The sequence below is a fragment of the Paralichthys olivaceus genome, chromosome 19 (genome assembly GCF_024713975.1).
Source record: "Paralichthys olivaceus isolate ysfri-2021 chromosome 19, ASM2471397v2, whole genome shotgun sequence".
In the NCBI taxonomy this organism is placed as follows: Eukaryota; Metazoa; Chordata; class Actinopteri; order Pleuronectiformes; family Paralichthyidae; genus Paralichthys; species Paralichthys olivaceus.
In genome coordinates, this window is record NC_091111.1 from 16,288,624 (window position 1) to 16,302,647 (window position 14,024).

Consider the following 14,024-nt stretch of genomic DNA (forward strand, 5'->3'; position numbering starts at 1 on the left):
CAGTTACTCGTTCAGAGTCAGAAACGCCACATTGAACCAGTGCAGCTGTGAGTGTACTCTGAGGAGGATTAGTTTGGATTAGAACTGAGGGATACAGGAACTCAGAGGGGACTCAGGATGTCATTATTTCTGCAGGCCCAGGGAACGCTTCCCTCCTGGGGAAGGACGGCTGCCGCTCTCTGTGCCGGCACCAGATTCAGTGTTCACCATCAAGGTCAGTCTCAGCTGTCAATCATGATGTTTCACCATGTTTTTACAGCATCAGATAACTAACCAGAACTCAGTGGAGCGCGTTTCTCCGCCACGCCCCACCAGTCCTCTTCAATTGAATCAAGCTTCTCCACAATCTCACAAACAAACAAACCGACAGAGGTGAAGCCATCCTCAAGTTTGTTCCATGTCCCAGCTGCTAACATGGAGGCAGGGTTTTGACACCAGTGGATGATCCAGATGATTTGGCTTCAGTTTTGGGGACCTGTTATGTCATCCATCTTTATATACAGTCTATGCACAGAGGACAGCGCTCGCTCACTGCTTCCAGCGTTTTCCTCAGCAACAGAGGACAGGATGGGATTTTAAAAATTCAAGAAGCCTTCTCAGATAAAAACTTGATCTGATTTCACCGGCGCCCAAAAGTGTAAGATGTGATGAGAGCGATCATCCTGTCATCTTAAGATCTGCAATTTAAACTCCCCCTAATGAGCATCTCACCAGCAGCTTGATTTGATTAGCCCGCTGCTCTCTACCTGCTCTGTTGTGATGAGCGCTCCTCGGAAATCTGCAGGCGGCTGCACCGTGATTCTGTGCTTTTAATACAAGCAGCACACACACACACATGAACGCACACACATTAAAAACATGTCTCATACGCTCATACAGAAGCTGGAGTAAGTGCAGTGAAGCTCATCAACACAATATTCCCTCCTCTGCCCAGAATACACTCAGATTAGATTTCTGACACCGGGCTTTAACCTCTTTTAAACCACTGGGTCGTTTTTTCTTTATGGTCTTTTTAGTTTGAGAGCAGGTTGATTTCACATTCAGATTTCGAAATGCTTCACCCTGTGCTCCCACTCAAATATCTAGGCTGCTTGTGCTCCTATCTTCAGCTCTCAGATTTTTTTTGGTCTGTGCTCGGATTTTCTCATAATGAAATAAAGGCAATGTGGACACGCTGCGCCTCGTTAGAAGCTCGGCTAAACTGCCATGACAACAAAATGCCCATTTGGATATGACGCCCAAACCTCTTTAACTTTGCTCCTCGTCACTTTGTGAGAAAAGGATTTTTCATGTTCTGATGTTGCTGCTGCAGGTTTTTTAGGTTATTCACTCTAAAATTTAAAACAAAACTTTGACGAACATGAAATCTTTCAGTTAGATTGTGTTCCATCTTAATTTACTCTGATCCTGTAACGTCTACACCGACGCTTACACCTCTGCAGAAATCTCGCAAGTGCTTCCTTTACATAGATGTCAGGATTCTGCATATAGACCCTGTAGTCACAGAGATACACTCTCTTTATTTTCAACCTGCCATACAAATCATTATTATTCCTTTATTATGTATATTTCTGCATTCGATTTATTCTGCTGCTCCACGTCGTCACAACACAAAGTCCCCGGCACAACAAACACAACAAGGCACATGGAAAAAAAACCCTTCTCTTCTTTGCAGGAGGCAATAAAGGAAACTAGAAGGATGAAGAATCTGTTCAGCAGTTTCCTGCTTAAAAATACTGAAGCTGCTGCTACGTGATCAAAGTAACAATCTTGATCCGCGGTATCTGCTCGGTGCCGTTAGAGTCGAGGAGAAAAGCTATGATTCATGTTCTCGCCGGCCAATGAATATCTCTGCCACGTGAAATTGCCTAATAAATATGCGATGGGATGCAGGGACCATAAGCATGACTGGAATTTTATGGCTTGTGAACAGGGGCTCAAGAGCTTCAAGGCATAAAATAATGAATCACCTTGTGCAGCCAGCAGTTGATGTTAACAATAAACAAAACAGCAGTTATTTAATCCCTTCCTAAGTGTAACAGTGAATCACACAATTGTTTTTATTGCTGCATGGACGCTTTCAGCGATGACACTGTCCTGGTCTTCACTTAGAGTTTAATGTGTGAAAATGATTGATCCGACTCACTGGTGTTTCAATTAATAACACAACAGAAGAAGAAGACGCCGGAAATTTCTGTGCAAATCAATTTGCATGTGAAACTCTTCTTACCCTGCAGAGTTAAAAGACTTAAAATACCTGGAATATTGTGTATTTCTTTTTCCTCAAGACAAACTTTGAAGTGTTGTGGACATTTTGTTTGGGGGCATTTTCCACATGAAAACAAGAAAACAGCCACAAGCAAGCACATCGCCCGGTGTGAGGAGAGCGTCCAACAAAACAACTAGAAAAGTTCTTACTCCAGCTGTGGCTCTTCAAAGACGAATGTGCAGGGAGGAAATTCACAGACGTTGCAGTTTAAATGTGTTTGCATCAGACCTGGTGCAGCATTGATTTGAGGAGTAAATACAAACGTACTGTAAGTTTCCACATTTGCAAATCTGTGTGAATAATTTTGAGCATTTTTCTAGATGATGCAACAGAAAACAACATTTTAAGAAAAGTGATGAGGCTTGAATTAATGCAATTCATTGACCATCCCCATTACTTTTAGTGGGCACGGTGAATTATGGCCATTAGATGAGGACGTAATGGATAAATGATTGACAGGAGATCAATATAAGAGCCTCACTTCCAATGAGAAAACACTATTATTTTCTGACGTCATGATGGTTTTCAGGATCAGGGTTTGAAAACCAAATAATGAACAGGTTTGATCTCACAGACCAAATGAGTAAAAAAAAATGTCCCTGAAATGATCAAATACCCAATTTTGTGAAAACATATGTGGATTGTTTGGCAGAGGCAGAACTATGAGGAATCATTATCGGACTGAAGAGTAATAAAGTCAGATCCTTTCAGGTGTTTGCAGTTGAGGACTCCTGCTGCTACGAGGGCAGCGTCCCAGAACCCCCCAGCTCGGTTTCAGGACACGTTCCAGCAGCTCAGAGGAATATGGGAGCAGGTATCTGTATAAACAGCTTGTTAAGTAAACAGCTCTGCAGTTCAACAGCTGCTGCTGCTGACAGAGCGCAGGCCAGAGAATAAAGGTGGAATACTCTGGACTGTACAAACACACAATCCAACAGCAGCGCACACTAATACTCTGCGTCACATTTCTATAACACACACACACACACACTATCTTCATCTCATTCCTTCTTCAGGCATTTAGATCCAGACAGTACCTGCACTCTGCTTCAGAGAATAGAACAAACAACAAGAGGACAATGGAATAGAACAGTTAGATAAATGAATGGGATAAGATGCAATAAGAACACAGTGCAATAGAACAGAACACATAAATACAGACACACCAAAATGAATATAAGAGGACGAAGAGAGGGGGGGAGACGAGAGGGAGGGGAGACGAGAGGGAGGGAGAAGAGAGGGAGGGAGACATTAAGTCACACAGCATCTTTTTAGCAGATGAATGTGTCCCTGTAGGCGAGAGGCATCACTTCTCTTCCTGATTACTCCTCAGGCACTGACCCAGTATCAGCTCCTCCTGTTCCACATTTATTTATTTTTAAAAACCCAACCAAGAAAAAAACTGACCCTGCATCTGCTAAAAGTCAGAAATAATATTTTGTTACTTGCGTCCCCAAAGGTTTGTCACCGGTGAATCAGGGGGGAATCCACTATTTGCATACCCCCCCCCCCCCCCCCCATGCTTGGTGGATGATTGATGACTCATCTTGGGAGACTAATGGGACGGTGATCCAGGTCATTCATATTTCATAACAAACCTTTTTGGTGTAACAGCAAATGTCGTGAATCAGTAGCTCAGTGTAGACCAGAGAACGATGAAAAGTGTTGTGATTTAATAAAAAATTAATTGAATTTTTTAGGATAAGTGAGATTAAAGCTGAGTTGTGGAATCTGTGTTTAAAGGCTCAGCTGTGGATCAGATGGATTAATCAATGGAGCAATTTACTACAAACAGATTTGGAGTACGTTTGTGTGAAGCCTCCTCCGTCACATATATTTCTGTTCAGTTGTGGTAAAGTCACAAAACCGCGAACAACGTGACCGACTGTGGTTCGATTCCCTTCTCAGAGCGAATCTTCAGAAATGCAGCATGAAGCAGAACAGGACATATGCATCTAACCCAGTAAACATCTTTACTTACTGCTGCTTTGCTGTTATTCACCTGAACTAACCTTTACTGTGTGTAAGCGTGTGTGTGTGTGTGTGTGTGTGTGTGTTGGCAACATCCACCTGCTGCTTTGTGACCACTGCTCTTCACCTTCCTCCTCGTCTTCACACTCCTGCTGTTTGTGTACTCGTCTCTTATTTTCTCTCTCCTCCTGAATTCCCTCTCTGCTTATCTTTTGTCTTCTCTCGACTTGGTTCTCACCCCTCTCTTTCTCCCTCTCTCTCTCTCTCTCTGTGTGAACCCTCTCTCTCCATCTCTGCATCAGGAACTCATTTATCAAAGCTGACAGTGGCTGTTGCCGTCTTGCAATTCCTGCTGCACCTCCTGCCTCTTTCAACAAATATACATTTTCAAAGCCTGATGCACAATAGATATTGACTCAGTGTGCGCTGAGTTTACCAGCAGCAAATATTTGGTGCAAGAACATAGAAATTTCCCCTTAAAACCCTTAAAACTTGACTTATTTTTCTTTGCAATGTGGAAACACCAGAGTAAATAGATGCATTGGATGTTGCGCATTGAAAACAGTGTTAAAATATATAACGTATAATATAATGAGGTGGTTGGATTTTACTTTAATTGTGCGACGTTATAAAATTCTCTCTCTAATGGACAAAAACATTTAGAAAACGTCCACGTATTATATTTACTGAGTTTGTGTGTGTGTGTGTGTGTGTGTACTCATCGAGCCAAATCACCATATTTAACAGCCAACATTGTTTTGTTTCTAATCACCTCAAACTCAGCACTGTGAAACCACAGGGTGCAACAACATCTTTTTAGTTTTTTTTTTAAACATGAGCCTTGACTGTGTTTGTTTTTGGTATTCTATCTTTGAGAGGACCGTGTCTGAGGTGTAAACCTGGAGCGTGAGGACGTCCATCGATAAGTTAGGACCTGGTTAAAGGTTGGGATTAGACGTGTTGTCGTTGTGGCTCAGGTTAGTGGTGAGTGAATGCATTACAGCACAATACAAACAGAGAGCAGGTTAGAATGAGGTTGTGAGGACGGTTGGAGTTAAGCTTCAAGCTTCAATCTCCAAACTTAATAAACAGGTTGAAAATGAAATTGTAGTAATCGATGTCTCCATATGAACATAAACCTTTATCTGTTTGCTCAGTTTTTGTAACTTCCAGTCAACGTGCTGCTTCCCAGCAAAGATATTGCAGCTAATAAATAAGCCTAATATAGATATGCAGTGTCTCACTGGGAGCTGTGGGAATGGTAAATGGACTACATTTATATTTATATGAGCTTTTCTGGACTTATCGACCATTCAAAACGCTTTTTCCAGTACAAACATTCATCCATTCACGCACATGCATACAGAACATCTACAGGCAGGACTTTACCCACCCACCTGCCACACACTGCCGGGCAATTTCAGGAGCCACTTGGGGCACAGTGTCTCGCCCAAAGCCAGGGATCGAACCACCGCCCTTTAGTGAGTGGACGACCGGCTGAGTCACAGCCACCCTAAGATCCTGCTACACCTTCTCACAGAAACTTCTTCAGAACACACATGCACCAAAAAGGAATATTTAAATATAGTTAATATTCCTCAGAAGTTCAAATCATCAGCAAAATAGTTTTGCATGAGGGAAGGAAGGTCATTGGAAAAGGGGCAGGTTCTCGCCGTGCACGCCGCCCCTCCGACAAAACATTTCCTCAAACATTGCGTTAAACTTCCGTCCATCATTTAATCTTAGTTTCACCTCCTCTGCCCTGCAAACTGTTTCACCTCGATGACAGACAGGTCAACGTGTGGACTCGCTGCCTGCTGATAAACAATACAGACAAAGACCTGGAGGCCCCACATACTGAGAAGAGGAGTATCAGCCCCAGCGCCTCCCTGCTGCTCCCCCACTCACAGAGCATCAAGGCACCGAGCAAACGCCGCCACTCCCTCACTGCTCCACTCTCGTAATGAAACACTGCGGGGGGATGATGTCTTCCTTCACACACCCTGCTTTCATTCTCAGGCACAGGTCTTCCAAGAGGAAAGAAGAGTTGAGTCCTCCTGTGTTTTTTATCGTCTACCTGAGACTGGATGTGGCGATAAATAAGCAAAGGAGCACAAACAGCAGCTTCAGAGAAAATGAAACCCCTCCTCTTTGCACACTTTGTCTTGTAGATGTTATTTTAACCTTTCTTCCATCAAACTACACTAAACAACCTCATGAAGACAAAGTGGCGACGAGTTTTTAGGTTTTGTTTTTATACAAAGATTCAAAAGCTCTTAGAAATCTCTTATCAACCAAGTTCTAATTCTTTATTTAAGACTTCTCAGGAGGCACTTTGACAATTACACAATTACAATTAACTTTCTGCTTTCACAGCAACTCAAAGGCGTCATTTAGGATTCAAAGCTTCTCCCTGAGCAAAGAAATGTTTGTTTCTGTTCAAACGACCCAATGAAATGAAAACAGTGAAGGGGACAGCCATGTCCAGCAATGAAAGAGATCTGAAGACAACCCTACCTTTCTGTAGACGATCATGTTGGGGGAGTTGTCCTCTGGGTCCACGCTGCTCATGGACCTCATGGACAGCAGAGGTCGGGTCGGGGTCATCTGGGCGCTCTCCTTTGCCTCCTCGAACCCTTCGCTGGGCTCCGTCGTCTCCGCAGGACTCGGCTGCTCCTTCTCCTGCTGCTCCTTCTCCAGCTGCTCCTCCTCCTCTTTCACCTCCTGCTGCTGCTGCTGAGGTGCCTCAGCCATCTCCTCCCTAGTCTTCGCCTCCTGTTACGTTATCCTCTCTTCTTTATCTGTGTCAGACTCTATCTTCCTCCTCCTTCACGTCCTCCTGCTCTCTCTCTCGCTCCTCAGCGTCTAGGACCTGCTGCAGGGAGAGAGGGAGATGAATGAGTCTTCCAACCCTCTTTTCTCGTCGTCTGTCAGCAGGACGGATGAAATAAAGGCATCATGAGTTATCCTACTTCTCTGTGTTATCTCCGCTCTGCAATTCGTCCCACTGCAAAGTCACATGAGACTGAAGTTGCAGGAGAATATAAATTTAGCTTTCGCTCTTTTCTTTACTTCTGCAGCAGCTTCACCCGTCAAGAATTCATAGCTTGTGTTTCCTGTAAAAGCACACAGACAACAAGACGAGATGCCGGTGCACAGAGTGATGTCTGAGCCAAGAGAAAATAACAAGGTGCTTTTAATGCGGATGAGATGCAGTTTAAAAGAGGGAGTTCTTCCAGATTCACACCTACTGAGACAAACAGTCGTCTAATCTTAATCCCTCCAAGTGTCTCAGGAAAGGAGGCTGATTTTAAATTAGATAAACACTTCATAAGTCTCTCATTTGGTTCTCAACACTGCATCTTCCTTAAAGTCCTACACGGCACATTTAGAGACTTTAATCTCAGTTGTAAATAATCATCACGTTTCGTTTTCTCTTAAAGATGTGAGATGTTTAGAAAGTGAGAATTTGTATGGTGTGATTTGCCAGTTTGTCCTTTTGAGATTTTTCCCTCTTTCTTTCACATTCATTTGAATTGTTATGAGAAAATAATTTAACTGAGATTATCACGTGGAAATAAACAGAAGTTAACAACTAAAAGTCACTTTTAAACATGATCAATATGAAGTAAAGGAAAATGCAGAAATCGAACTAAGTACACAAACACACACACTTGTATCCATTAACTCAAGGCTGTGAGCTCTTTCCCGTTTGTCTGACAGCTGTCAAAATGTTGACGTGTAAGGACAGATGAGGTGAGACGAGGTGAGAGAACGAGACATGAGGAGAACAGGAAAACAAACTTATGCATGAATATGAAAGCAGAAATCAGGTTGTATTGGAAATGAAGTTTTTTTCAGTGATATTTATTGTAATTTGATGTAATTTGATGTAACTTTACTGATCAAAACAAACTGCTTCTTACTTTCAAAACATTATCCACAGGAATCTGACACCCTAAAGTCAAGAGACTCCAATGTCTCGACAAATTATCGCCAGAATAACTTAATTTAATTACACATTTATTCATCTTCAATAGTTAATCATCAATATAGTTGAGCATCTTTTGCTGAAAATCTGCTCTGAATTACAATAATTTAAAGATTTCAAAGATTTAAATGTTTGGTGAACGGTGACAACAATTCAACTCAAAACTCTAGAACAAACATTTCATTTACTCACAACGAAACGCGAAGATGCACAGAGGCCAACATAGAGTCAAATGTGGAGGAAAGACCAGCGGGTATTTATGTTCATTTCAAATGTTTCAAAAGACTCAAGTCAGAACTTCATCGGGCAAAAGTTTGACAGAAAGAATCCAGGAGTTTTAAACAAGTTTGGATTCAGCACACCTGTGCTTTGGCCCTGCAAGTGCTCATGGGAAATGCAGTTCACAGCTATAGAGACTCCACAGAAAATACTGTAGATAAATATACACACAAAGAAATCAGGGAAACAAAGACGGAAGACAATAAAACGTGAGTCAACTGGAAAATGTTGGATACAGTAAACTCTGCAGTGTGTGTGTGTGTGTGTGTGTGTGTGTGTGTGTGTGTGTGTGTGTGTGTGTGTGTGTGTGTGTGTGTGGATCCCGTGTGCAGCTCAAGAGCAGCGTCATGTGAAGCAGCGAACACGCAGCACGTGTCCAGACGCCGTCTTCATTACACAGGTGCAACATCCGTTTAGCATTTATCTCAGACCTGCAGCTCACAGCGAACACAAACGCACAATCTTCTTGCACAATTTCAGGAAACACGTTGAAGCCCCGGCGGCCTGACCTCCATCGCCGGCTCTGACTCAGGATTTTGCATATAAATGAAATGTTCGGGTTGAATACGCTCGTCTGATCAGCCTGGATTACCAAGTGATTGAATGATTCACGAGCGTCTCACGCTCGCTGTTTCAGATTCTGCCGTCGTGTTAATTGCTTTAAAGAAGCTCAGGTGTCAGGTGTGGTCACCTAAAGAGAACACAACATCTATCTGCTTAAAAATAGATCAATGGAGAAGGAATAAAGCTTCCACGTGTTTACCGTTGCATTAGGTCGTGGACGGGCTGACGGGAAGGGGAGGGGTAAATTATTCACTGAGAGGATGAGTGCTGCAAACAGTCAGGACTCTAAAATGCAAGAACAGCTAAATGATCGGTAGCTAATTTCTCAAACAGCGTCCAACAGCCAAATTCCATCAAACATTTCCATAAATAAAGATGGACGACGTCTCCACTTCCTCCTATTCAAAAAACGTGAAGCCAAGATATCTCAGGGATACAGATGGAAGCATCTTGTGCTTTTGACTTCAAGTCTGAGCCGCAGTGATTGCTCAGTGGAGGTGGAGTTTATGACCTGTACTGCAGGCAGCCACCAGGGGGCAGATCAAGATTATTTGGCTTCACTTTTGAGAAAATCAAATTCCAACCTACAGGTTTCCCAGAATTCATTCCAAATAAAAAACTTGACATTTGTTTAAAATAGTTATTATCCAACATTATCGTATTTCTGAAAGTGCCACCATCTTCATTCTCTGCACCTGCGACAGGAAGAAGAAGCAGAGAGGGACTTCTCCCTGCTCCTGAAATCTCTGCTGTAGTTTTCCCTCTGGACGCTTCACAGTGCAACACACTCCCACTGCCGTCTTCACCACCCGTCCTCTAACGCCTCAGGTGAGACTGGGAGACAACATCTGGATGTTTTACGCGGTAATAAACGTAGGACGGCGGTAATGTAAAGGACACCATCGATGCAGCAGCAGCAATATTTAAGCACAGGACGAACTAATGACAACGATAAAGGGCTCAGATTCTGTGAGGAATTCAGTTTTAATTTAAATTTTCTGTAAATAAAAAGGTTGCAGAATGATATTCTGGACAAACTCCACTCACTTCACACTGGAAACAGGTCCAGGTGTTGCATGGACCTAATAAACTGGAGATAGAAGTTCCACAAAGATCAGGCCTCTTAAATATTTTTCCAGATGGTTGGAAGCTGCAGAGATTTTCTCTCGTTCAGCCATGAGAGCTTTACTGAGGTCGACCACTGGCTCCGGGTGATAAGACGTGACTCACATGCTGGAGATCATCCTGCAGGTGGTGGATGAGGCTGAGGTCAGGGGTCGCAGCAGCTCAGAGCAGTAGAACTTTATGGATCTGGTTTTGCAAAAGTGCAAGAAGGTTCCTATGCTGCATTAAAGACAACTAGGTCACATGGGAGTTATCCAATAACCTTTAAACCATTCAAATCAGCCACAACAACTTATAAAACATCTGGATGTGACGGTCTCTGTCAGGACGGTGTTTGGAGAGTTTGATGGATGTTGGAGTTACACATCTGTATGACTCACACACATCTCTCTCTCTCTTTCTCTCTCACACTCTCTCTCTCTCTCTCTCTCTCTCCAACAGATGTCTGAGGACTCTCCATCCTCACAGGACGCTCCACTCCCCAAACGCGAAAAAACGAGCAACACGCTCGCACACACACGCACACACGCGCACACTGTGTCTACACTGAGACATTGAACACATCACACACAAGACACATTAACAAACGCATGACACTGAACTACAGCTGTGTCCTCCTCCGAGTGTCACTGAACCAACCATGTTGGCAGGTGGGGTCACACACACACACACACACACACACACACACACACACACACACACACACAAAGTCCAACACTTCCACGATAACACCGATGCGCGCGGACTCTCTCCATCATGGACCACGTTTACGCGCAGCGCGCAACAGAAATCCAGTCTTTCAAGCAACGCATCATCATCATCTCGTGGCTTCTCTTCTCTTTTCATGTATTCATTCATTTCACCAGCTGTCTCATCCCTTCTTCCTTCTCACCAGCCTCCATCCCTCCTTCTTACCTCAGAGCCGTTTTCTCTCTCCCTCACGCCTGGAGCCACGAAGCCAAAAAAGAAGCTTCACCGGAGATCTGCTGCACGAGAGAGAGATAGAGAGAGGGAGAGAGAGAGAGAGAGAGAGAGAGAGACAGAGGGAGGGAGTGAGAGAGTTAGAGAGAGTTAGAAAGAGAGAGAGGGAGAGAGAGAGAGGCTGTGGAATCAGACACAGCTGCTGCTCTCCTCTTCCTCCTCCTTCTCCTCCTTCTCCTCCTCCTTCTCCTCCTCCTCTCCTATCCTCTTCCTCCTCCTCCTCTATAACACACATTTATTGCTGCTCATCTGAATCTGTGTTTCTGGGACCTGAGGATGAGGTGAAGTCTGATGCTGCTGCTGTTAGTTGATATTGTTCTTTAAAAGAAATAACACAACTCAGTCAATGATCCACAGTTTTAAGATATAGATTGTAAGTTATATAAATTAATATATACATATATATATATATATAAGACAGAAATCCTTATAATTTCCTGTTAAACTAAACTCACTCCAGATGTTCAGGTTTCACATCAACCCAATAAACTAACTAGAAGCTCAAGAACTTTTTCTTTTCTCGTCTTCCTCCTACAACATCATCCAAAGTCCAATGACTCGTGTCGTTTAATGACGAACGCACCAGTGGCTCCACATGGAAATGGAAGGTAACTGCGTAGATGTTTGAAGGAAGGTTTAAAGATTCCTCTCTGAGTAGGGTGAGTTTAAATTTGACCACTGCAGTGATCAGAGTTTTTACATTTAGAGTGAATCTAAGTGAGTAAAAAATCTCAATCATAACTAATTCATTTTATATGTATTTCTCTTTGTTTTTATCTACCGCACATTACTTTACATGATATATTATAAACACGTATAAGTAAACTTGAGACATTGATACAGACATTTTTTATTATTTCAGGATAAAAAAAAGTTTTCTCGAGATACTGAGCTAGCTGATTAACTCAAGAGAAAGAAATGTGGTTTTGTAAACATGAAGGTTTTATAATGAGAAGCATCGTTGTGAGTTTGAATGTGATTCTCAAACACAGAAGAAGTAGAAGAAGAAGAGTTCAGCTTCATGACATCCATCCATCATCAATAACCAGTGAACCACTGTGTCCTTTATGATAATGTTCTGTAAACTCTCCTCAACTACTTTCCCTTTCTTCTTCTAACCTTCCCCTTCCTCAGTCAGTGTGATCCCTCAGTTTCTTGTCTCTCTCACTCTCTCTCTCTCTTACACACACACACACACACACAGACACACAGCTCTAACACTGAGGAGGAGCCGGCCCTGCAGATAAACTCTTAACTGACGGGGGCTTGTGGTCGAGCACTGAGGCTCATCAAAGCTTCTGATGCAATGATGGAGTCAGGGAGGAAACTGGCTGCTGAGTGAAGTCAGGAACTTCTTCATGTGTGTGTGTGTGTGTGTGTGTGTGTGTGTGTTTACAGTTATCAACTGTTTCAATAGATTCAATAGAGAATAAGCAGGGGAGGGAGTGAAGTGGCAGCGAGCTTCAAATGACCAGTTGTGTTTCTGCTTCCTCACTTTCATCTGCTGCTCAGTGTGCAAATGGAAGAATGGATGTCAATAATCTCCCCAATCAATACCTGCACTTACCAGCTAACTGTCGTCGAAAACACTTTGATACTAATGGAGCACTCTGGTCCGACACACACACACACACACACACACACACACACACCAGCATGTCTCCTCATACATGGAAAACTCTACCTCCGCTCTGGACCAACTGAATTATTGAGCATCAGTAAATAGAAGAGGATGATCCCACTGGGGGAGTGAGTGAGTGAGTGAGTGAGTGAGTGTGTGTGGGTGTGTAAAGTAGCTGGATGGGGGGTTTACCCCACATTTTGTATTGCGACTCGTCACTTAACATGTATTTACACACACACACTTATCTCTCTATAGTTGTGAGGACACTCACTTGCATAATACAATCCACAGCCCCTGTCCCCCAAAACCAAGTCTTAAAGGGACAGTTCCCCCAAAATGAAAAGGGTTTGCCAAAATGTCCTCAAAATGATGGTGTTCAACCAAATTGCCCCTCATAATTATAGATAGACACACACACACCTATACATCACATGTGACTATAGTGTACGTAACTCATTTAAATGTTTGCATAATTGGGACAATGCAGTGGTGCAGTGGTTCAAATCCCAGTTTGGCCGGAGTGTCTCTGTGTGCATGTCTCTGGGGGAGCTCCATGAGAGGCTAAAATATCACAGCTGTGTTTACACCTTGTTATGTCACCACCTAGTGTCCAAACAAAACATTTGAATCTACTAATTGATATGAAGAGGAAATCACACACCAAACGGTTTCGCACATACTGTACGTTAGGTGGAAGTACTCAAACACTATTTAACAGTACAAGTAGAATTTTTATTTAAAACTAATAACTGAACAGAATTTGATGTCTTTGAGAGTTCTTAAATGTTGCTGTGCTATATGATGTGTAGAAGAGTAAAAGTGAGTAAAGTAGAGATACATGGAAAACTGCATTTAAATACAGTAACTACATAAATGTTCATGTAAATGTTTTAGAAAAATACTCTCAAAAATATACTTTTCTCACTTGAACTTCGAATCTTGTATCTGAACAATGGCCTCTTTTTCAGCTTCACATTTTATTCTTCTGCAGATGAAGACGCAGAAGAAGTCAGATCGGGCTCCGGATCTTCCTCATCAGACTCCAGTTTATGTCTTGCACGCTCCTTTCTAGCAAATCCTTGAGAGCAGTCCCAGGTGATTCAGCCCACACATTTTCCACCTGTGCCAGAGATGACTAATCTGTAGCCTCCTCCGCATTGCACCTCCTCTCCTCTGTACTGACGCTGCAGTCGCTGCTGCGTCGGCCTCAAACCGCCCCC

At 43.0% G+C, this 14,024-nt stretch overlaps 1 protein-coding gene across 2 annotated transcripts in view; it reads right to left on the reverse strand.

Moving 5' to 3' along the window:
• The window catches only part of LOC109636106 (regulator of G-protein signaling 6-like), a 55,242-nt gene extending 43,994 nt beyond the window's left edge, over nt 1-11,248 (reverse strand). Inside the window, exons 1-2 of one of the 2 annotated variants that reach the window (XM_020097658.2) lie at nt 11,115-11,248; nt 6,758-7,115 (exon numbers count right to left, since the gene is read on the reverse strand). In XM_020097658.2, the coding sequence (XP_019953217.1) occupies nt 6,758-6,994 (237 nt within the window). In that variant the 5' untranslated portion in view covers nt 6,995-7,115; nt 11,115-11,248. Of the gene's footprint in view, nt 1-6,757; nt 7,116-7,212; nt 7,356-11,114 lie in introns of those variants that run through there. The other variant, XM_069514750.1, reaches the window with a different exon arrangement.
• Between the last annotated feature and the right edge of the window lie 2,776 nt (nt 11,249-14,024).